This window comes from Pezoporus occidentalis, unplaced genomic scaffold, assembly GCF_034315485.1.
Source record: "Pezoporus occidentalis ecotype Australia unplaced genomic scaffold, CSIRO_AGI_Poc_V1 ctg209, whole genome shotgun sequence".
Classification (NCBI taxonomy): Eukaryota; Metazoa; Chordata; class Aves; order Psittaciformes; family Psittacidae; genus Pezoporus; species Pezoporus occidentalis.
Window position 1 is genome coordinate 338628 of NW_026913953.1, and position 23089 is coordinate 361716.

At 41.5% G+C, this 23089-nt stretch overlaps 1 protein-coding gene across 2 annotated transcripts in view; it reads left to right on the forward strand.

Moving 5' to 3' along the window:
* The window catches only part of DAAM2 (dishevelled associated activator of morphogenesis 2), a 171597-nt gene that overhangs the window by 121696 nt on the left and 26812 nt on the right, over window positions 1-23089 (forward strand). Inside the window, exons 13-18 of one of the 2 annotated variants that reach the window (XM_062619065.1) lie at window positions 368-552; window positions 1512-1829; window positions 8508-8615; window positions 11409-11441; window positions 15632-15738; window positions 22990-23074. In XM_062619065.1, the coding sequence (XP_062475049.1) occupies window positions 368-552; window positions 1512-1829; window positions 8508-8615; window positions 11409-11441; window positions 15632-15738; window positions 22990-23074 (836 nt within the window). The remainder of the gene's footprint in view (window positions 1-367; window positions 553-1511; window positions 1830-8507; window positions 8616-11408; window positions 11442-15631; window positions 15739-22989; window positions 23075-23089) is intronic. The other variant, XM_062619066.1, reaches the window with a different exon arrangement.

Below are 23089 nucleotides of genomic sequence, written 5' to 3' on the forward strand. Positions count from 1 at the left end.
GAGGAGGGAAGACTGATGCCAATTCCATCACAGAGCAGCAGAGCTGGACACAGCTTTTCCTTTTGTGGACAAACCCTGCTTTATTCCCTCGAATAATTGTGTGTTATGGTGGTCAGTTTATGTGTTTCATAGGATGGAGCTTCTCTCAATCCACACGTAAAGTGATTTGACACTCCAGGTGAAACTTAGGCATCGCTGTTTTTATCACTGAAGATCACTGTCAAGACGGACTGTTTTCTTTTTCTTACTCTCATACATCCTCAATTGAACTGACAGATTTGTCAGCTTTATTTCAGCATAAATTGCATCTCTCTGGGGACTCTTCATATGCTGTACTTCATCATCCACACTTGCCTGTTCCTCCTAGATCATGCCGAGCTAATGAGCAGGTTAGAGAAGAAGGAGCGGGAATGTGAGACAAAGACCCAGGAGAAAGATGAAATGATGAAGACACTGAACAAAATGAAGGACAAGCTGCAGAAGGAATCATTGGAGCTGCGCCAGACTCGGGACCAGATGAATGACCTGGTGGCTCAACTTAATGAGTTCTCGGTATGGGACTGTGACTTTTCCCATCCTTGTTTAAGGCCTGCTAACTAATGAATGACAAACAAAAGCACATTATGAGTTAAATACTTTCTATGATCAGTACAGAGAGAGTCTGTCTAGCCAGCTCCAAAGATGAGTACTTAAGAAGCTGCTTGACTTTTACCTGAGACTGAAATCCCTGGGGTGGTGGTATAGAATGGATAATGCATGGGCTGTCCCATTTGTTCTCCTCAGACACCTTCCTAGCAGAAGCTACTGAGGCACATGTGTCCTCCTTCAGCCATAATTTTTACTGTTGAGTGGGGTGGCCCTGATATTTGTTTCAGTGCAATAGAGATAAACCTCCCAGATACAAAAGTAAATTTAGTGAAGGATTCAGTGAAGACTGTCATGTTCCAAGAGTATCTGTACTGCCTTGGAGCCCTGCAGAAGTGACATTTGCAGCTGCTTCCTCCTGCTTGGTGCTCCTTCCATCCCTGCAGTGTGCCTGAGCCTCAACTTGCCAGGACACAGCCCTGAGAAGTTATACACTGCAGAAAGCAGACTCATTCCCTCTTCCCTTCTCCCACTTTGTATTAGTGGGGCCTAATGACAGGCATTCTGTATTTCAAACCCTAAAGTTTAAAACCCAGGAGTTCAAAAGTTCATAAGACTGAACTTTTCTTTTTATTCATACATAAGGAGAAAATAATACTTTTTGGCTTTTGATAGCTTTCTGTTTCTCTGTGCCATTTATGGTCCCTTTTTTCAAGCTCTTCTCCATAACTTCAAGGGCTTGAAACTTTCTCTTAAACGAAAGCTGAGATTCCTCCCTTTATTGCCTGACTTTGAGTGCAGGAGGCTTTAAAGAAAACATCAAATATTTTGAGTCTCATAACAAAATCATATCAGCTGGCAACATGGAGTTACTGTGCCTTTTAAATGGTTTGCTTTCTTTTTCTATGTGTTTTTTTGTTTTCCAGCAAGGAAGCAGCATTTCCTTCCCACCCCCACCTCCACCCCCTCCAGGTGGCCCATTAGCTTTGTCCTCTTCTCACATGTCTGAGAATCTGCCACCACTGCCACCTCCTCTGCCTTTCTCTAGTTGTCCCCCTCCTCCTGCTCCACCACCCCCTCCAGGAGGACCTCCTCCTCCACCAGGAGCACCACCTTTCTTCAGCATGGGAATTCCACCTCCTTCAACAACCACCTTCAGCAGCAGTGGCACCAGCCTGAAGAAGAAATCTGTCCCACAGCCTTCGCACCCACTGAAGTCATTCAACTGGGCTAAGCTGAGTGAGGTAAGACATTGCAGCAATTAATTTCCTAAGTATAACTCAGTGTTCATTAATGCCATGAAGTGCAACGTGACAGAAGCAAGGGATATTGTGACTTTCTGCGGGCTGAGGTCAGTAGGAGACAGTAACTGTCTTGAGGGAGTCCCCAGTGCAACACATATCCTGTGATGACCAAGGTTCTGGTTAGGTTGAGCTGCAGTAGATCTGGGCATGCTATCAGTTAGGCAAAGCTGTAGTGGAACTGAATATGTAAGCCAGAGCTAGACATCTCCAGGACTGGTGTGCCAGAGCTGCCTTCACTTGTGTGTCAGGGAAAAGGGTGGACAGAGCCAGTGTGGACAAATCATGGTGAGAACCAGCTCCAGAAACAGCTCCCCTTGTGGGAGCTGTCACCAGGGAGAGAAAGGTAGCCATTTTTTCATGGCCACAGAGGAGGCTGCTCTTCTTGCATGGTTACAACTCTGTCTCTTGGTGATAAAACTCCACATAGGCAATAAAAATGGAGAGCTTGGTTTCTTCTGTTGCATTCTTTTTCTGCTACCTTGGTTGCCTCTCCTTTCCCTCCACTTCTTTCTCTTCCTTCACTCTCTCTGACTTCTCTGTGCCCTTCCCCCCCCCCACCCCCGCCTTGTCTTTAGGTCTAAATTTTTTTTTTAAACTGATTTAGAAAGGAAAAAAAGTGTCTGTGTTGAGTTTGGATGGCTTCCTAGAAACTCAGGTTCTCTTTTAGACTGAAACTCACCCAGGGCCCTACTCCACCATTTGGAATGAGTGTCCAGGGACCTCTGGAATGCTGCAAAAATTCTCTCTCCCCCTCTCTCCTTTTCTTTAAAATAAAGTGAAATAAAATATTTGCTGCACCTTCTGTGCTTCTCTGTCAAGGACACATCGGGGGTGTGGCAGAGAATGTAAGGACGGGGATTTATTTTCCTTTGTAGAACATGTGACTTAGTGCTCTGAAGAAAAGAAATAATAACTAATACGCATATATATATGAATGCATATGAAAAAGAGAGAGTCACAGGTGTTTCTGTTTAGTGTACAGTAACTGTAGGCTTATCCTGCCCTCTGGTTGGGAGTGAAGGCAGCTGTGCTAATAAAATTGAAGACCTGGGTGGTGAGGTGGGTAAAAGATGCTATTTTGAGGAAGGCAAACTAGGTGGAAAAAGAGGGCATAAGAGGGTGGGGCTTCATTTTTAAGTGTTTGCCAGTGTTTTGACCTGGTAAGGTCTCTGCAAAACTGCAGAGGTTGTGTTGCAGACACAAATGGCTTTACTTGTTATTTGGGTTGCACTGGCTGCTGGAGGAGGATATACCTTTTGGTCATCTTCAGCAGTTACCCTAGATTCCTGCTTCAGTAACAGGCACTTTCTGTTCACATGCCTATGAATCCTCTGAATGCAATGTCACAAGTGGGTCAGATGGCCTCATCTTGCTTTTCATTGCCTTTGTGGCACTTCCATGGTGTTCTCCTGAACTGTCAAAGTAGCCATACTTGAATAAATGAATGAATGCTCACAACAAGCACACTGGCTGGGATTCTCTCTCCTAAGGTTTCTTCCAGTAAGTGAAGATGATGTCAGGACTTAAGCAGTCCATATGAGAGCAAATCCCTTTCTGTCCATGCAGCCTGCCTCAAGAGAGTGAGAGAAAACCAACAAGAGGCTGAATGTGATGAACAGAGATGGCCGAGAGAGATATGTCTGCAATATACTTTCTCAGTAACGGAGTCAAGGCTGTTCTCCAGAGCAATTCATATGACACCTTTTTTCCCAATGCTAATACTGTCTTTGGAGTGAGAGGGCTGAGCTGTTGGGTGTTAGGAAAATGACCAAATATATTCAAACTCTTGGCAGTTGACAGTAACAGATTGTCCACAGTTCCCATGGGCACCATGAAAAAAGGTTTGACTGGAAAGTATTCATTCTTCTAATAAGGAAGCTCCAACAACCTGCTAATTTCCTTTGAAAATTACTAGCTTTGATGTGAGCTGATGATCAGCGGCAAAGCCATTTAGACGCATGGATGGGCTGAGTTCTGATGAAGCCCTTCCACATCACAGCTCCATTCATACAGTGTCGTAGCATCATCTGTGAATTCCATTCATAAGCGCTTCAGTAGTGGTGGTGCCAAGGTTCTCTGTTTTTTTAAGAAAAAAGGTACTGCAGTGTAACCACTGTAATGTCCTGGAAAGATTCCTTCCTTTGTTTCTGGAGAGCAAGTGGAGTTTGCTCTCTCACTCTGCATTTTACACAACACCCAAGGTCAAATAGGGACCAGACACTTACAGTTAATCCAAATGATGGACTCGTTTCAAGCACACTGGAAGTATTAATATTTAATAATGAGTATTAATAATTATCTCTTTAATAAATATAAACATACTGATTTGGAGCTATCAGAGTAAATCAAGTCAACCTTCAACTGCACTGCTTGTTATCTCATGCCTGGAGGAGCAGCTTCCCATTACAAGTCAGGCTGCTAATGTTTAGTCAGTAGTCTGAAAGGGGCTTTCTTTAGCCAGCCGTAAATAGATCTGGCTGAAATTGCTTCACAAGAAAGGTACTTGTTCTACATACTATGTAGAATTAAGAAACCAAACCAAATAAACAAAAAACACACAACAAAACATCACCAGAACAAAAAAACTCCAACAATCACGTAAATAGAAAATGTTCATTTTGAAACTACTTTAAAAACAAAACAAAAACCTATATTTCTGTAATGTTATTGATGATTCTGATTTCTGGAACTTTCTTCTTAAAAGCAGCCAGAGTATCATGGCAAACGATGAAAAACTGCTGCCAGCGATTCAAAATGAATGGAAAAATTTCTACAAAATCTCAGTGTGAAGCTACTCATAACATCTTTTGTGGTGCCTCTTCTTACAGTGAGATGAAAGAGCTGTCTCAATTAACAAACATGCCAGAAATACAATTTTTGCTCCAAGTGGACTTTTCTTACACTGAGGAAAGGATCTGATATCAAGAGAGAAATTTGAAAAGCACTCTCTGTTTATATCCCTTTTTCAGATTCATACTGGAATTATTAATTAAAATTTTAAGATGCTTCATTTTTTGATGATTAATATTGTGGAAATATAACCTACTAATAAGTAGGGTTGCCTGCTCCAGTATTCACAGGACACTCAGTTTCTGTGGTTTATCTGGGTCTGCAGGACAAACAATAGGCTTTCCTAAAGTACAGTAAGTTTTCACTCATGCTGTGAGGTTATTGAGGCATGATGAACTTTAGTGTCTTGCAGAGTATCACTGTTTATCTTTCAGGATAAATAAAATCATCTGTTAGATATAGCAGAGGGCAGCTTGATGTGATTTGTAGCTCCATAAAACACTGTCATTCTCTAATCTTGGTAGGTCTCAGCAAGTTGGGCTTCCACAAAGGCGATCCCCTGGTGATGTTCAAGGCCAGGTTGGATGGAGTTTGGGGTGACATGGTTTAGTGTGAGGTATCCCTGCCCATGGCAGGGGGTTGGAACTAGATGATCTTAAGGTCCTTTCCAACCCTAATTATTCTATGATTCTATGATTCTGTGAAATGACAAAGCTGCAGCAGCTACAGTGAGCCAGGATATTAAACGTAACATACCAAAAACCTCAGTTGAGTTTATCAGCTCAGCCTGATTGAGCAAATGCCTTGTCAATACTTGATCTGACAATAAGAGAATGTTTCCTTACCTAGTACATACCACCATTTTGCTACAGGACACTGGGAAATGTAGTTCATAGGATTTGCTTCCCAAAGGGGGGCAAGAGTTCGCAAAGCAGAGGAACTACAGATCTTGGAAGACTTATAGAATGAATAAATGAATAACTTTTTTATCTTTTTTCATTAGGAGACCGAAAAAAAGGAAAGAATAAATAAATTATTTAGTTTATTTTTAAATTATTAGTTAGGGACCATAAATATTTTTTGTGATGCTGAGGGAATCCTTTACCGTAGCAGCCACATTACGCAAGTCTGTTTCTCTTAAAATGTTCAGTCCCCCTGGCTGATGACAAGGAACTATCAGCCAGTTAATCCATAATGGAGTAGCAAGAGCTCAGTGTAGGAAATTATCTTTCAGCAGCATAAAAGTTTTAAAGGGAAGAGCTTAGGTAGAAATAGAAAGGACAGCTCCATTGCAGATGTTTTGTGTAACAAAAGGTTGTTTATACCTCTGCCTCCCTTGTTTGTTCTTTGTATTAGCCCATTTGGGTTTTAAGCGCTCAAATTGGGTTGATTGGGTTGAAGTTCTGTTTGTGCACACCACTGCAATAGGTGCTGCTCTGGAATTTTGTCTTTCTCTACAAGTAGCATATAAACTATCCTGTACAGGGCCAGATTCAACCTGGGTCATAAAATGAATCTGAATTGAGAATAATTTTCGTTTCCTTGGGTTCTTCTTTCTCTGGTAAAGTATGGATGAGAACTACTCTCCACAATCCTGTTGTAAGTCTTGAAACTGCCTGTTCTGGCACCTCTGCAATTCATTCAGACTAACCCATTATGTAGCACGTTTTCACTGGTTTTGCCATTTGTGAGGAAACTTCACTCCCGTGAGGGATTTATAGCTGGACAAGTAAATGGCAAGACTCTCATGAGTAGCTGTCTCCTGAGTCACATCCAGCCTTCTGCCAAACACAGAGTTTAGTTTTTGGCATCCTCAGGGCTCTAGCCTGATGATGATTCTAAGGACTGCTCCTTCATGTCCCCTGACTCCTGTCAAGAAATATTATTTCCATTTCAGTGTTTGATGGGACAACCTGAAACAGTGAGCCACTCAGAGAACTGCTCTGCTGTTCAAATACATCCCTCAGGATTTATAATTAAAGGTTTATAAAGCCAGCCTGGAAAATGAATGTGAATGAACACTCTGCCTGGATGTTTCTGGCTAAGAGTGGCACTAGAGTCCAGGGTTAGGATAAAATGAAAATTAACTTTGTCTCCTATTCCTTTGGCTGAGATGAGCCTCCCAAGCTCGTTCATCCTATTACAGTCACAGGGTCATGATGTTTTTCCTGCTGTGGAAAGAAAATCCACACTTATTGCAAGGAACAATACAATGATACTGGTGAGACTGTTCAGGGATAGGTGCTGTTCCCATCTAGTGTATGCTCTCACTGCACATGGTAGTGCAGCACTGCAAACAGCCATCTTTCCCCTCAGGCACTCAGGCTGCTTCTGGAGGGAGGGTGTTGGTTTTCCACCACAGTTTCTCCTCTGCCAGGAATTTCCTCCAGAACACTTCACACTTCTATTTCCCCCTCATTTCATCCTCCCATCAGTTTTTTTTCCTTGCTCCTTCAGCTTTGTGGCTTAGCACATTTCCCTGATTCCTTTGATGACTGTGAATAGGAAGTAAAGCCTGTTCCTAATTAGTTCTGATAATTAAGTGTTAACACACTTTGCTGTGTAGGTACAAGTCAGGTACTCCAGAGCTGGAACCTGTGTGAGGATTTCATCGCTATTGCTTGCTATCCCTTGGCTTTCTCTGCATCAGTGTTTTGCTGGCTTTTCATCTCCTGAGGTTTGCTTAGGTCTTTTTACAATCCTTTCTGTCCATTTCGTTTTTTTTTTTTAAATCAATACCTTCCTTATTTTTCCAGTTAATAAAGTGCAATAAATGTACACTTCATTAACTACACGAACTGAAAGACAGGGTTGTCAAGTCTGAAGGGCAGCTTTTGCTTTTCTAAATCAATAATCGCCCAAAGCTTGTCCCACACAACATGCATCTTAACAGTCAGTAGGGAGGAGTTGAGTAGGGAGGAGTTGAGGGAGAATTTTTGAGTTCTCTTTGTCAGCAAGGACATCTGTCCTGAGAATATCAGCAGGACATCCTAAGGCCTTCTCCTAGTTTAGGATGACTGCTGATTAGCTAATTTGTGTACTGCAAGAGCTTATTTGGTCCAGGGTTGGTGGACAGCAAAGTTGAAGACTCTCTGTCTCCCTCCATGCTAGAATTCCCTGGCATTCAGGATAACATATCACCTGGGCTGTGAACATTTCCAGTTACTGTGGATAATGCTCTTTCAGAGATCTGGATCTAGTTTGTGTCTATGGGAGTCAGCAAAGAGCTCGTGTAGACAGGGGAGATCATTTAATAAGAAATAATTAGACTTCAAAGTCTCAGGGCCTTAAAAGTAAAATAAAATAAAATCTTAAACTACTTTCATAGGCAGGCAGGATGAAAACCACACACCCTCTGGGCTTTAAAACAGAACCTGCAAAATTTGTAGAAGGGAAGATGTGTCTGGGGTTTGTCATGCATCATTGCCCTTCCTAAGCTTCTTTCTCATAATGATAACACTTCCTTCAGTGTGACCACAATGATTGTCATAGACAGATAGACTCTCTTGAAAGGGAATGTACTGTGGGATCATGGATATTGCATGATATGTGGTCTGCTAGTCTTGGAATGTGCCCTTTCTTCAGAGGTTTGCTGTGATGAAAAATACAAAATACTGAGTATGTTTAAAATTTAAAAAAAAAAAAAAAAAAGACACCACTATTTTTTTTCTCCTTTGACTCTTGAAACAAAATGTGCCCTCTAAAATGACAGCAGTATTACATAGGAATATGGCCAGTGACCAGGAGAGAATAAGCTGTCCAAATGGGATTGGATGTTCTTAGCTAAAAGCTTTTGCTGTCTCATTGAAATATGACCTTTTCCTTCAGGAGAGGATCCATGGCACAATCTGGAATGAGATTGATGATTTAAAAGCATTCAAGGTGCTGGATCTAGAAGATTTTGAAAAGATGTTCTCCGCATATCAGAGACACCAGGTAGGGGTGAACTCGTGCACGACTTGTCTTCCATGAATTTCTAGAGGAGGAAAGAACATGTGACAGTGGTCTGCGTCCTTGTCCACCTGCAGTCAGGCTGCATCATTTGCTGCTGTGTCACTGTTCAAAAAAAAATCACAAAAGAACTGGGAAGGACATATAGGGCAGAGCATAACCTGTTATCAACATACTTCATGCTAACGGGCAGCTCTCAGAGACAGCAGCTCCCAACAGATAATGCTCTATTTGATCTTAGCAGCCCATGGCTTCCAAAAGCTCCTGAGTTTTACGTTCATGCCTGATACCTATCTTTCTATTTCTCTCATTCATCCAGAGAAAAAAATCTGTAGCTGCCCAAGTACTGAGCAAGGTGACTGAGTTCTCTGCCTTTGGCTTTGTCTATTTTTATTCAAACAGCCAACTGACCCTGCTGGCTAAGTGACAGAAACTGTCTAAATTACAAATTATAACACAAACAGCATATTTAAAAGCAGTCATTTATTAGAATGTCTTTTCCCTCCTCCTCTTTTTCTTGGAAAGCAAATCACCTTCAATCTGTCTGTCTCCGTTGAATGAGATTTAGCAGGAGAGGAATTGTACTTTCACACTCTGAACTCCCCCAGCTTTCCTTTGCTTTTGGAATATGTTTGGAGAAATCAGTCTTTCATAATCTGCAGAATTGGGTCATTGCTCTGAAGTTTTAGGAAAAGACACAGACATGATTGCTATAAGCAGCCTTTATGATTAAGTATTAATGTGATGATAACTACTTTGCTAACTTATTCAGTACCTTAAAATTAACAAATATCTTGCCATTGGGCTTTTCATCTGTTCCCTTCTCTCTCTCATTTTTCTATTTAATCCAATAAGCATAATTAATAACTCTTTGGATTTACTAGCTCACAGCCACATAGATAAGCATCCCAACTTGAACTGTGAAGAATGTGATTTTGCCAGTTGCATGAGAGATTTCATTTCTCATTCTGCTCCTACAAATAGCTGCTGCCATTTCAGTGGGTCCCTCTTTCTTCCTGAAACAGAACTTAGTTCTCAGAGGGAAGAAAAGCACATGAAACTTCAGTGCTATTACAAGGACAGATTTAGACCCTGTGCCAACAGCTTAGCTTAGCTATGGTGGTGATCTGTCATTTGTCTTTCAAGTAGCCAGACTGTCATCTGTGCGTGTGAGTAGCCACTGCAGCATCAAGTTGCCATTCCAATGTTTCAGGTGCAAAGAATGCAGCTTCCTCACTAAAAGCTTTGCTTCCTTTGGGCTCCAAAATCCAAAGCCAAAGCTGTCCTTGTCTGCTGATTGTCAGTTGGAATCATAATATTTATGGCAGCTTTACCAGTCACTGACAAACAGCCTGGCCTGTTCAACTGTAAGCTAACTTGACCCTTATCCCTACCCACTGGAATGGAGCCATCATCTTGGAGTGACCTCCATGTGTCTCAGAACAGTTCTCTTCCATCCTCATTGAACACATTTTATGACAGTGGCTCCAGACACTAGAGTATCACTTATTTAAGCTATTCATATTTTTGTGTAGTTAAGTATATTGCTGCCCTTCCATCTTCTGTTAAGGATTTTGTTGGTTTGGATTTTTTGGTGGGTTTTGTCATGTGTATGTCTTCTCTCCCCCGCTTCAGTATTCCATTATTATTACTTTACATGATAATTTATTTTTCATCCATACTCCATGTGAAGAGGATTCCAATCAACAAGCCCTTATCAGTTTTCTTTATTTTTACTTTTTAAAGGAGAGGACACCAAAATTGCTTTTGAATCAAAAGCTAATCAGAACTTCTGCAGTTGGTTCACACTTTATCTTTTCTCCTTTTTTTTTTTTTCGGGTATACTCCATTCTGGCCAAGTATGTGTTTACCCTGGGGTTGTGAATTTTATACTTCATCTAAATGTCTGTAAAGAAAAATGTCAGTGCAAAGCCCTGATCTTTTGCTTTTGCAACATTGAATGAGTACTGATAAAGACATTTCTTTCTTTGCTGCTAATAACATGATCTTCATAATTTTTTCCAGTTTAATTTATATTAAAACAGCTTTTCTTTCTTCTTCATTTTGTTAATGACAAAGGGTCTCTTCTTCTCTCTCAAGCCCAGTATATCATTTTTAGTGGTTATGAGGGAAAGCAGAATTGTCCAGTGTACAGAATGCTGGAGCAGGAATTCTTATGTTTGTCTTTTGAGCTTGCTCCAACCTTAATGTGTAATATTGACCTTTTGATTCAATATATCTGATGTTTTCCTGGAGTATGGAATATGTTGTGAAATAGTTGGTGTCTGTCACCCAACAGTGCTGTAAGGCTGCTTTTGGTTACAGAGTGCTTTCAAAATAGTTGGATATAAATTGTTAAAGGATATAATTTGTTATTGAAATAAGTCATTACTAAGAGTGGCAAACTATGCCTGTGCATTCAGGAGACGAGAACTGACCCTCAAGTTTTAACCTTGGCAGGTTAAACCTCCAGCCTAGGTTTGTAAAGGTATTTAAGCATTATACTAGTAAATATTTAAAGACCTAAGAGATTAATGTTTGGAGACTGAAATTATTCTTTTCAAAAAAGACCTAGAACTTAGTTCCCCAGCATCTGCTGATATAAAATATGCAAAGAAATGCTGAAATACCTTTGAACCACCTGGGTCAGTATTACTTGCTCAGCATTTTATTCTCTTAGTATTTGTCTAAATTCAGCTGCCTTGTTAAACTGGATATCTTCCTATGTGACTGATTTTGGCATGTTTCCTTCTTTATCTGTGGCTGCTGCCCGCATAGGACCTGCTAACTAACCCCTCCTCCTGTAAGCAGGTGAGTATCATTGTCTGCTTCCTGATCTTGCAGGGTGTGGGAAGGGGAAGTCCTGCACCATGCCATTATGGAGTCATCACTCATCTCATGCTACTCTTTCATATGCTCTTGCACTTCTCCTTTCTGGGTGAAGAAGGTGGTACAAAAAATTCCTTTAGTTGTGTTAGCTCTGAGATAGGAAGTAGTTCCTGTTTTTCACTATAACCTTACTATGGTTAATGCTGGTGTCTGTAGTTCCCTTTTTGGTGATCCAGAGGGCAAAGACCAGGGACAAAGTATAATGCGAATATGGACTCTTAACCAAAGTAATAGTCTCTTTAGTGGAAAACAAAAAGGGAGTCTCAAGGAGCCTTCACTCCCACTGTGCCCATCTGTGGTCCATCTGCTTTGCACAGTATTGAAGTCTCCAGATGTATTCACTAGTCATAGACTTTCTGATAAAGAAAACCTTCCTTTCTGTAAAACTGGTCTTTGTTTGGGTAGAAGGATTTGTGTCAGCTGAGGAGCAGAAGGCTTAGACTGCAGGAAAACCTACTTCATTTCAGACTACTGAAACCTTCAGAAAGTTCAGCAAAAGGCTGAAATGATGTTTAGATGAGGTAGAAATATCAGACTGCCTACATCTCTTCAAACTGCCTACCTCTATGCAAAACTCTTGGCAACGCTTTCGGGAAGAGCGATGCTCTCAGAAGAGAGTTTTGCAAATGTCGTCACAAGTGTCTCTGGTGGCTTAAGAAGGAAGTAGTCCTCACCGTGAGTGCTCAGAGAACTGTATTTGGAAAACCTAGTCACAGGATGTGGTTAATACCTGGCTCTGGGACATTTACCTTCTTTACTTTTTATCTTACTACTTTACTTTTTATCTGCTTTCATGATGGCAACACGTACCATGACTAGGTGCGCCAATAAGGTAGAAATATTTCCCTAAAGTATTGATAATTACTATAACCTAAGGTGCTGCCATGGTACCAGACCACAACTTCTGCAGCTGACCAAAATCAAACTGCATTTGAAAGAGGGCAGCAAAATTTTGAACACATTCCACATGTCTAGTCATTCCAGCACTGAAATTTTAGTTGCTTTTTTTTTTTTTCAATTAAAGTCTCAAATCTGAAATACTCTTTGAATGCTATCCCAGATAGAAAGGAACAATGGAATACAACTTGGGTATCTTGCCTGTCAGGTTGACGACATCCAACTACTCTTGCTTCGTATACCTGGCCTATCTCACTTAGGCTAATCACTACTGCCCCCTTGCTCCTCTTTTTTCTGTGTCTACAAAACTGCAGATAGTCCATATGCAATCTGTTTTCCTTCAGCTAAGCTTGGAATCTGGCTCTGGTAATACCTGAGGCTTCTTCATCTGCTTTTGCTTACATATAATTCCAAGTATCTATAAATATCTCTCTCTTCAATACGAGTTGAAGAGACTTATGACCAAGGAATGGGCCGTGTCTGAATAGTTCAAGTTATTAATTTGTGTTGAACCTTGTGGGTTACGGAGCTGGAAATGGCATGGAGACTATTATACCAATCCCTGCTACATGGCTTTAGGGGAAGCTGTCTAAAGCCCCACACCACAGCAACAGCCAGACCCTGAAACAACTTGTTTTTTGCCTTGGGAATGGGTGCTAGTTAACACTAACCAGGTGTCCTTGTTTGCAAACATTAACTACTGAGGAGGGACAGTGAAGCTTTTAAGCCAAGAGCACAGACCAACAAGTGTCTTTCTTACCTTCAACAGCTGCCTATCTCCCTGTTCCCCCTGTCTTCCTCCCCACAAACTGAGGAAACTCAGAAGGACTGACATCTGTACATGTCAGATTATTCTGGGAGTGTTGGCTTTTTGCTATTATTAGTTATTCTCTCATAAATAATAAACTTACCCACTACCCGATTTCTCCTTTTTTGGAGATACTTTTGAAGGGACCTTAGAACTTATCCAGGTCCAACTCCCCTGCCATGGGCAGGGACACCTTCTACTAGACCAGGTTGCTCCAAGCCCTGTTCAACCTGGCCTTGGACACTGCCAGGGATGGGGCAGCCACAACTTCTCTGGGCAACCTGTTCCAGTATCTCACCACCCACATAGTGAATAATTTCTTCCTTTTATCTAATCTAAATCTCCTCTCTTTCAGTTTAAAACCATTCCCCTTTGTCTTGTCACTAAATGCCCTTGTAAAAAGTCTCTCTCCAGATTTCTTGTAGCCCCTTTTTGGGCACTGGAAGCTGCTCTACAGTCTCCCTAGACCCTTCTCCAGGCTGAACAAGCCCAAGTCTCTCAGCCTGTCTCCATAGGAGAGTGCTCCAGCCCTCTGAGCATCTTCATGGCCCTTCTCTGGACTTTCTCAAGCAGGTCCATGTCCCTCTTGTGTTGGGGGTCCCAGAGCTGAATACAGGACTCCAGGTGGGGTCTCATGAGAGTGAAGTAGAGGGGGAGAATCACCTGCATTAACCTGCTGGTCACAGTCCTTTTGATGCAGCCGAGGATACATGGTTTCTGGGCTGCAGGCGCATACTGCTGGATTGTGTCAAGCTTTTTGTCAACCAGCACCTCCAAGTCTTTCTCCTCAGGGCTTTTCTCAATTCATTATTTGTGCGGCCTGTAGCTGTCATTGGGATTGCCCCAATCTAGGTGCAGGACCTTGTACTTAGCCTTTTCTGTCAAGCTAGACATTTTGGACACATTCAGCAGAACTGTCATGTTCGTTTCTTCAGCTGGTGCATTATACCTGCTTATAAATGCCACTTAGTATTGGTAGTGGCTCACTGCAGAATATTTGGATATGGTTGTATGAATCCTTTGAATAGCCAGGAACAACACAGGCATGTTATAGCTAATTGTACCTGGAACTTAAATGGCAACTAGCAATGTGAATCTACGATTTAAATTTAACTCTCAAATACTTGGGTGTCAATATCTCTTGGAGTGGATTAGTCTTGCTGATATAAGTAAACCTTGAGCCGCAGAAATTTGAGTCCTGGGAGAGAATTCTGGGAAGCACTGCAATATGCTTGTCCTGATCTTACACCTTTTCCTGGGTGTCTGCGGTTAACCACCCTTACAGACAGGATAGGGGGGTAGATGGGCCTTTTGATCTAACTCAGCATGCTTGCTGTTATGTCCTAAGAAAGAAGTCATGTTGCTAATTTGATAGGTGCATTCAGAGCTATATTATACTTGTAAATCTCAAAATCTCCAGGCATGACAATATGGATATCATGGAAAGGTATTTTTTACCAGAAGGTAGGTGGGAAAATAAAAACCTGTCCTGTTTCCAGTTCCCTCTTTTCTGTTGGCAACTAGAATGCTATTATCCAGGATTGACACCTTTTATCATTACCTCTACTTCCCTTTAAGGAATGGTGTTAAAAGATACTCAAACTAACTACAGAATTCCAATCTCTGGAAGTAAAATAAATCTTGTTGCTCTGAAGTGTAGGCAGGACAAGGAGACAGACAATTCTGGATGGTCAGACTGGATTTGCAAATAGTTTCTCTCTGTGTGCTGTGACAAACATTTTGATGGACTTTTCCTTTTTTTTTCCCCCAGGTGATGAGTTTGTCAATGGGGATATGCAGAGAACTTTGAAAAAGAGTGGTTTCTATATGCTTTAAAGTATTAATTTTTTTTTTTTAAAAAGCTAGTTCAGATGTAGATATTGACCATTTAGTAAGATATATTTAGTAAGATAGATGCCATCTTGCCTTACTGTTGTATCTCTCATATAATATGATTTGGACTGGTCCAGTGGCAGCCTTCAGAGGTGATTGCAGGATTTTTCCTGATTGTGCTGCAGTCTTTAAGAATGCTGTGTAACCCTTACAGGAGGCATCTGCTGAAGGATATATGCTGTGACACCAGTGGGCTTTACTGTAATGTGCCCAATTTTCTTGTTATGCCAGTTTTGTACATTAACATAATAACATAACTGTTGATAGAGAGTCCAATAGGTCAGAATCAGATCCAGTACTTCTTATCAAAGATGATCTCATAGGTGGTAATGAATGGCTTCTGTTTCTCTAGTAATACAGGATCTACCTACATGTTTTCTGCCCTTCTCTCATTTTCCTACCATGTGGGTAGATTTTCCAAGGTTGGGATGGATTTTGTTCATTGCACTCAACTAAGTCTTGGGTGAAATATAATACTGATTGTTTTCCCTCCCTTTTGAATTTTTATATGCAGAAAGAGATGGGTTCAACTGAAGACCTTTACCTCTCTACACGAAAAGTGAAAGAGCTCTCTGTGATTGATGGCAGGAGAGCCCAGAACTGTGTCATTCTCCTTTCCAAGTAAGTGTGCTAAGCCTTAGCTCATAGGAAATGCCATGGTCATAGAGGGGATGGAATCAAACAAACATAGAGGCAAGAGGGGATGGAATTAAACAAACGGACATGCTTCTTTTCCAAACTAGAACCACTTTCTAATACCTGCAGAACTTCAGAGAAACCTCTCTTGCAGTGTCATAAAAGCATGTCTTTCTCAAGAATTAGCTCACTTAATAAACATATGCAAACACACATTTTGTGCTTTAAACAGATAAGCATCAAGATTTGTCTGAAGACTCATCACCAGAAAAATATCAGAACTCATAGGCAAATGAAAGCAGCTCTTTGGCATTGCTTGCTCTTTACTCTTAAGTGATATGCCCCCCCATGTTGTTTGTCTCTGTCATGTATGTTTCTTTCTAATGCTCTGAGCACCTCCCTGGAATACAGCAGAGCTGAGGGTGATGTTCATCTTTGTTGGTTTTGGCTTTTGATGGGAAAAGTGGTAAATGTAAGAAGATATGTTCAAGAATCAGGTCTTGTATTTGTAAATAAGGTTTTGGAAGCCAGGAGTTGCCTTTACATGCTCCTGCAATGACTAATGCCTTCAAATGCTGTGACATCAGGGCCCTCTATATGCTTTTCGTGTCTTTCTGCCAACATGAGTACTAGGCCAGATGTCTGTCACTAAATACCAGATTTGTGGAGACAATGATCCACCAGAGAGAGCTGCCATGTGAGCAGATGGGACATTTCCTAGAGGTGGTAATATAGTGTGTGCAGGTGGCTAGGCTGAGGAGGATTCAGGAAGGTGGTCCATAACTTGGTATGACACTGGATATTTATTAAAATCTTCCATCTTCAAAACAAAAGGAGTGTGGACAGCAGCAGTACATGTTTTTCACCTTTCACCTCTTCTGCCATGCAAGTCTGGCCCATTCTTGCCTGAGAGGAATCCTCTTTAAATAGTGAGAGAGAAAGGACAGTCTCTGTGGTTTGCCTTCCCTTCTGCTGGCTCCAGCAAAGTGGCATGAACTTGCACTTCAGGGTACACAGCATGTGTTTGCTCTAGGTATGCCATAAAGCCAGTCTACTTCAAGCTGCTAGTCTGGGCTCAAATCAGAGTTGAAAAGCTGTGGTTTGTGATTGCCAATTTCTCCACCAGGAAATATCCTGGTCTTACTGGTAGCAGGCATAACAGGGATGTTAGCGACTTGGGAAATGAGCTTGCTGTCCCTAAGAAGCACACCAGTTTCCATTGTGCCCTGTTAACTTCACTGCACTGTGCTATGGGAAACACCAGTCAGCATAGCTATCACTGCCTTACATCATTTAATGTTTGTAACAGATAGTGTTACACCCAGTGTATCAGAAATACATAACAGCTTGGCCCAGGGTTGCTATTCCTCCAAAACTTACCTTTTAAACTAGGGAAGCAGAAATCTTTGGGAGCGAAAATGGCACCTCTACATTGATGCCTTTTTCTGCTCTTTTTGCTGATATGGTTCTATTATTAAAGAAAGCAATTGGGCTGCTTGGCTACAGACAATAACTGAAAGGGTTTTACAACCCCTTCGCAGTTCTTTTTCATTACCCCACTTCTTCCTCCTTCAGGTTAAACCCTGAAGGTGAGATGCTCCCAGCTAAATCAGCCCTAGCTTCTGCCATGCCCTTGCTGCTGCAGCACACCTTACATGTGTGTGCATGTGAGTGTGCACACATGTGCAGTTGAGAGAGGATTTAAAACCAGTGATGAACAAAGAGAGTTTGTGCAACCCTGAGCTGCATCCCCAGCCTTCAGGTTGCCACAATATCTGCCAACAGCTGTTTCCAATTGACTCTTAACTGTGCATGTATCCCTGTAGTTTATTTCCCCTTTGTTTACACTAAACTGTCATGTCCTTTAAAGTAAAATAGCTGCATGGGTTGGGTTTTCTTTCCCTCCACTACTGAAATGTTTTCGTTTTACTAACACTGTGTTAGCAGGGGTCAGGCAGAGCTCATATTTCGTACGGTCCAAGCCAAAACCTAGCTAGAGTGAGAAATTGATGTCTCTTGCTTTCTTTTGCAGAGAGACTGGAGCATGGTAGGCTGAGAAGAGATGGAAATTGAATCGCTAGTTGATTTTTGCTGACAGTTAACAGATTTGTAAAACTTCCTCCCCACTGTAATCTCTATTTTCATTCAAAAAAAGCTGTATTTCAAGTAGTTGATAGCAGCATCTTTCAGATTTCCTGCAGTAGAAGGATGCAGTTTTCGTTGTTTAATGGAGTCTGGCAGATACAAAGAGAAGCTCTGTTCCCTAAGCCAACTGTAAAGGTTTGAATAAGCACAAGATCAGTTTTTCTCACAGTATTTCCAGTAGACCATTATTCAGCCAGGACATGGAAGAATCTGTGGTGAGTCCAGGTAAACAGGTGAGACCAGCTTCAAATCTGGCTTTGTTAATGGTGTTCCCAACATACAGTTATTTCTGTCACACTGGAAATCTGCTGTCTCTCATGGATTTCCTGATGCCTTCAGTTTCTACCAGGCTGGAGATTTACTGTCAGACTTGTGTAGTCTGGAAGAACCATCCCACATCCCTGCTTTTGCCTAGAAGCTGGAAATGTCTGTGACCTTTTTCACCAGGATGGCTACTTCCTGCCTCCGTTACTTAAGTAATGGATAGTATTTCCACTGTTCTAGTGTTTTTATCTTTAAATACTCTTGGATAACATGCCTAAGATGTATTGCTTAATGTCTTGCTCTGTGAAATGCTCTGGAGGGGTGCAGTTCTGTGAGAGACATTGCTGAAAAGAAAGCTCAGTGTATACTTATGGAACATTTTTGTGCAAGTTATTGTGCATGAATTCCAGCAAAATCATTATGTCAGTGTTCTCGTGAGATGTGTTTGTTATTCCTGTAGCCCAGCTAGTCAGCAGTAACCCTCTCAAGAGGCTTGAAACAGTAGGAGTGCTAGCTAAATGTCATAAAACCAGTAGTAGCAAAAGGCTACAGAAAACCATTTTTGTTTGTCAGTAGATAGACACTTTACCAAATGTGGTTTTCATGTTTCAAACACATATCAATTAGGAAGAAGAAAATGGATTCGTGCAATGTTTCCAACCAGAATATTAGAGACCAAGTATTTCTCTCACTTAGCTGTGGCTCCTCAGTGCTTCTAAACCTGCTCAGTTCAGGCATTAAGAGGAAAAGCTATTCAGCCAATGTCAGTCTCAGTGTACTGACAGTGCTGTGCCTTTCTGCCATGTGCCAATAGAGTGTTCACCCTTATTTCAAGGTAGATTCCAGGCAACATGATTTTGGGGTATAGATTGTATCTTGATACAGAAACAGCTCATTGGACTTAGCAGTTCAGTTCCTCGGTGTGCTGTCTTGAAAAACACTATGCAATAAACAGTGTCTCCTGGGTTCCTAGAGCAATTTTCTGATTTTAAATGAAGGCCTACAATAAATGGCTTTATCTGTTATTCTGAGTATAATGAACCCCAAGGTTAAACTGAACACATCAGTCAGTACCATCCTGCCTTAGATCACAACTAGGAACTGATAGGTAGGGTTCTGGTAAGGGATAAACCATTGACTTATCAATATGTTATTGTAATTTCAGGATTCCCAAGTTTGGCCCTGCTTTGCCTGGCATAGAAAGACAGCCATCCGCAGACCCTTCTTAGTAGAAAATTGAGTATATTTGGATGCAAAGTCTTGGTCATTCATGAGCTTTTGCTGATGGAAAAAAAAGCCTGTTTCTTTATGCACTTGGCAGAATACATTCACAGTGAAGTGCTGAAAAGGCACTGGTGGATTTCTTTTCCCAATGTGTTGCTATAATAGTGGAAGATGTACCTGGTAAAATGTCCTAGCTGTTGTCCCACAGAGGTTAAGGCACTATGTTTTTCACAGGAAAGATGAGTTGGCAGCTAAGAGGATATGAAAAGACTGACTGCATCTTTCTGCCTTCTTAGTGAATGCACAGTTAGACCAGCCTGACTACTGAATGCTTCTTCTCAGAACAGGGAAACATCTTTTCCTGCCTTTATGGGATAGTGACAATGAGTATTCCCAAAACACAGATATTTAACAGCCCCCAGATTGGCAGTGGTACAGAGCTTTGGGGGATGTCAGGAGTTAAAGAAGCCTTATGTCCCAGTCACAAAGTTTGGGAGTGAAATAACTAGTAGCCTTTGTGAAATGGGTTATGGAGATGGAAAGTTCTGCAGTCAGTAAAAGCTAAGATTTGTGTGAGCTACACAAACTAGCTAAGTATCAGTTAATGCCTCTTGGTGTCACATCTACTACTGTTGGCATCTTTTGGAAGCACTGTGGTTCAGTTTAGTTTGAATTAGAAAATGGCCTCGATACACGATAATCAGTTCTCTTCTCCAAGTTAAAAGGAAGAGTGGGATTGTGATCCCTGTGGTATGGGAGCTTAATGTAGCTGCAACAATGCTCCAGGTTCGCTGGTAGTAGGCAAGCATGCTTCTTTCTCAAGAGCTAAGCAAGATCGAAGGAACAAGCCCATGAAATAACTCACTTTTTCTTCTGAGGGGGAGATGGTTAGTGAGCAACAAGTATTCTGCTTTGATCCATGGGAAGGAGAAATAGAAGAGGGGAGGTTACTGTGAATTAAATCAATGGGTATATTTAAGGAGGAAAAATGAGCAAGCACTGCATGTCTTTAAGGGAAGTTGGTGTAAAACTGCGACATCTCCCAGGCATGTTCAGAGTCAGGCCACCATCTTTCTCCAAGGGAGAACAATAAACCACTTGATGTCTGTAAGTCTGTAAGTGAAGCTGGTGTTAAATCAGCCGAGGTGTCCTGGGGAGATTAGTGATGAATTACTCTGCAGAGTCCATAGAGATTATTTATGGAGCCAGAGGGGATAGAGGGAGGCAGACTAATTACCATATCAGAAGTTATTTGGTACATGTTGATCTTTAAGATTGCTTGAAAATGACTCAAGCAGTTGGACTTCCATATGCTGCCGCCAGATGTACAGCCGAGGGAAGAAGGAGGGACTACTCTCAGTAAAGATCCTTTTCCTTCCTCATCTGACCAGCATCAGGCTGCTGTTGAACAAAACCAGTCAATATCTGTGCTATGAATGAATGTGCTGCAGCTGAGGAAAGGGGGAGTGCACTTCCTTCTGGTCACGTTTACTTCCTGAGTTCTGATGGCAGGATCTGTGAGTTAGTGAGGTGTCGTGCAGGGCAAATACAGCTTGAATTGTATGCTGCTCTGAATTGAGTTGTCTCCAGCAGCTGGAGGAAAAGTGCCTGGATCTGCGAAGCCTGTAGGAAAGTCATTGCAGGCTTTCCACTAGATACTGAAATGCAATTTCTGTAGTGTAAATTTTTGGGCCGTAATTCCACTTTAATTTGCTGTCTGTCCCATATGAATTTTAGGCTTCAAGCCATGCCTCTGTTCAGTTCTAAATGGAAAGATTTTACACATCTGCCTCAGGTTCCTCTTTAATCAGTTCACCTGTTTCTATTTAAAAGCAGCACATCTGTTTCATGTTACTCCTGGCCATCTTTAAGATCTACTGCATGGCTTGCACATGAGTTTTGAAAATACAAGAAGAATCACTTGATTAACAATTCTTTAGCCAGTTATTCATCCAGTTTTTAAGTGGGAAGATCGCTGTTTTGTGCTGTTGGAGCACAGTTCTTGAAATACATCCTGCCCCAGAAGAGGAACAAGCCCACTTTGGAACAGTAAGATTGTTTTGCTGCAAATCCTTCTGTACTTGTAATTGGATTGGTAATAATCTAGGATGCACACCTGCAGGCATTGTGACCCTGTTACAGGCCTGTAAGTCACTAAGTTAAAATGTTTCTCGGCAAGGGGCTGGCAAGCTTTCTGCTCCTCTCTACTGTGGGCTAAACCAGTCCACCAGAAGCTTTCCTGCTGGTGGCAGGGGACAGGCTCATCCAAGAAATCCAAGTGTTTGTGTAAGTATCTGTCCTTGGGGCTCTCAGTTATTTTTGAATGGAAGATGTTTTGAAGTGTATTTAGTGCTGGTAAATGGCAGCAAACAGAGGAGCTTGGAATCTGATGTCCTTGAGCTCCTGGACAGAACAGCAAATCAGCAATAATGTGTGTTGCACCTTCTGTTGACGTACCTCAAACCTGTCTGTTTGGTCCTGTTTCCTGCCTCCCCAGACACAGACAGAGGTACTTGTACTGTGCAGTGGAGTGGTCAGTTTAGTAATTGCTCAAGTTATTTGCATAGAAAAAAAAAATTAAACTTGCTCTCACTGTTTTTATCCTCAGCAAAAGTACCAACAAAATTTACCCACTCCTTGGTGTTCATGGGTTGGCTTCTTGCATCTGACAGACTGTGTGTCTGTGTTACAAGGCGCAGCTAATCTGCAGGCTCCATACTGTGGAAAATGTAAAGTGTTCTCTAAAGGAAAAGTAACCAACAAAACATAGCACTTTGAAAACTGCTGGCACCAAATTTTCTGGGCATGTGTGTATGTGTCTGCTAGGAGCCAGGCCCACACCCACTAATATGCTTCTCAGCCCTCATGTGGTCAGTTTTTTTGATCAGTTCCGGGTCACTGATGACCCCTGTTCATTGCACACAGATGGACAGGGGTAGGTGGGAAGGAGAGTGTAATTTTAATACCTCAGATAATATTAATAAGCTATTGTTTTCAGAGCACTTTGTTATTGGATGCAAAACATGGATATGTAGAGGCTGTTAATTCCTTCTTCAGCTGTGACTGCTAACAGAGCAAACTTACCTAACACAACCAGTCTTCTTACAAGAAACTCTGTTCTCAGATCTCTAAGGGAAAGAACAGTCCCATTACTTGTTACCTGGGAGATACTTTAATATCTCAGGGTATTACGTGGGCTTACAGTCACTTACAAGTCACATAGATTCAAGGGGTTTTACTATTGTTAAAGAACTTAATGAGGGAGGTATCTGATATGGGGGAAGTTGGAAGTTGATCTTTGAGGATCTGATTGTTCTTAATAATCTAATTTTTGACATCTAATGTTTGATTATCTGAAGAGGATAAAATATATGATCTATAAAAATCTCTGCTTTGGAACTGATTCATTCATCTTACTGAATACGGTAGAACAGCAGTTTCATACTAGAGCTTTCCATGGTTCTTTTAACAGCAGTTTCATACTAGAGCTTTCCATGGTTCTTTTGTAACTTTTAAGTGCAGTTTTTCGGGCTTCCTACTTCCTGAAAGTGTCAGAGGCACTTAAGCTTTGCACTAATGGTCCAATGTTGATACTGTTGAAAGGCTGAAGCTGACTAATGAAGAAATCAGACAAGCAATCTTGAAGATGGATGAACAAGAAGATCTAGCAAAAGATATGCTTGAGCAGGTGAGAAAGTTTGCA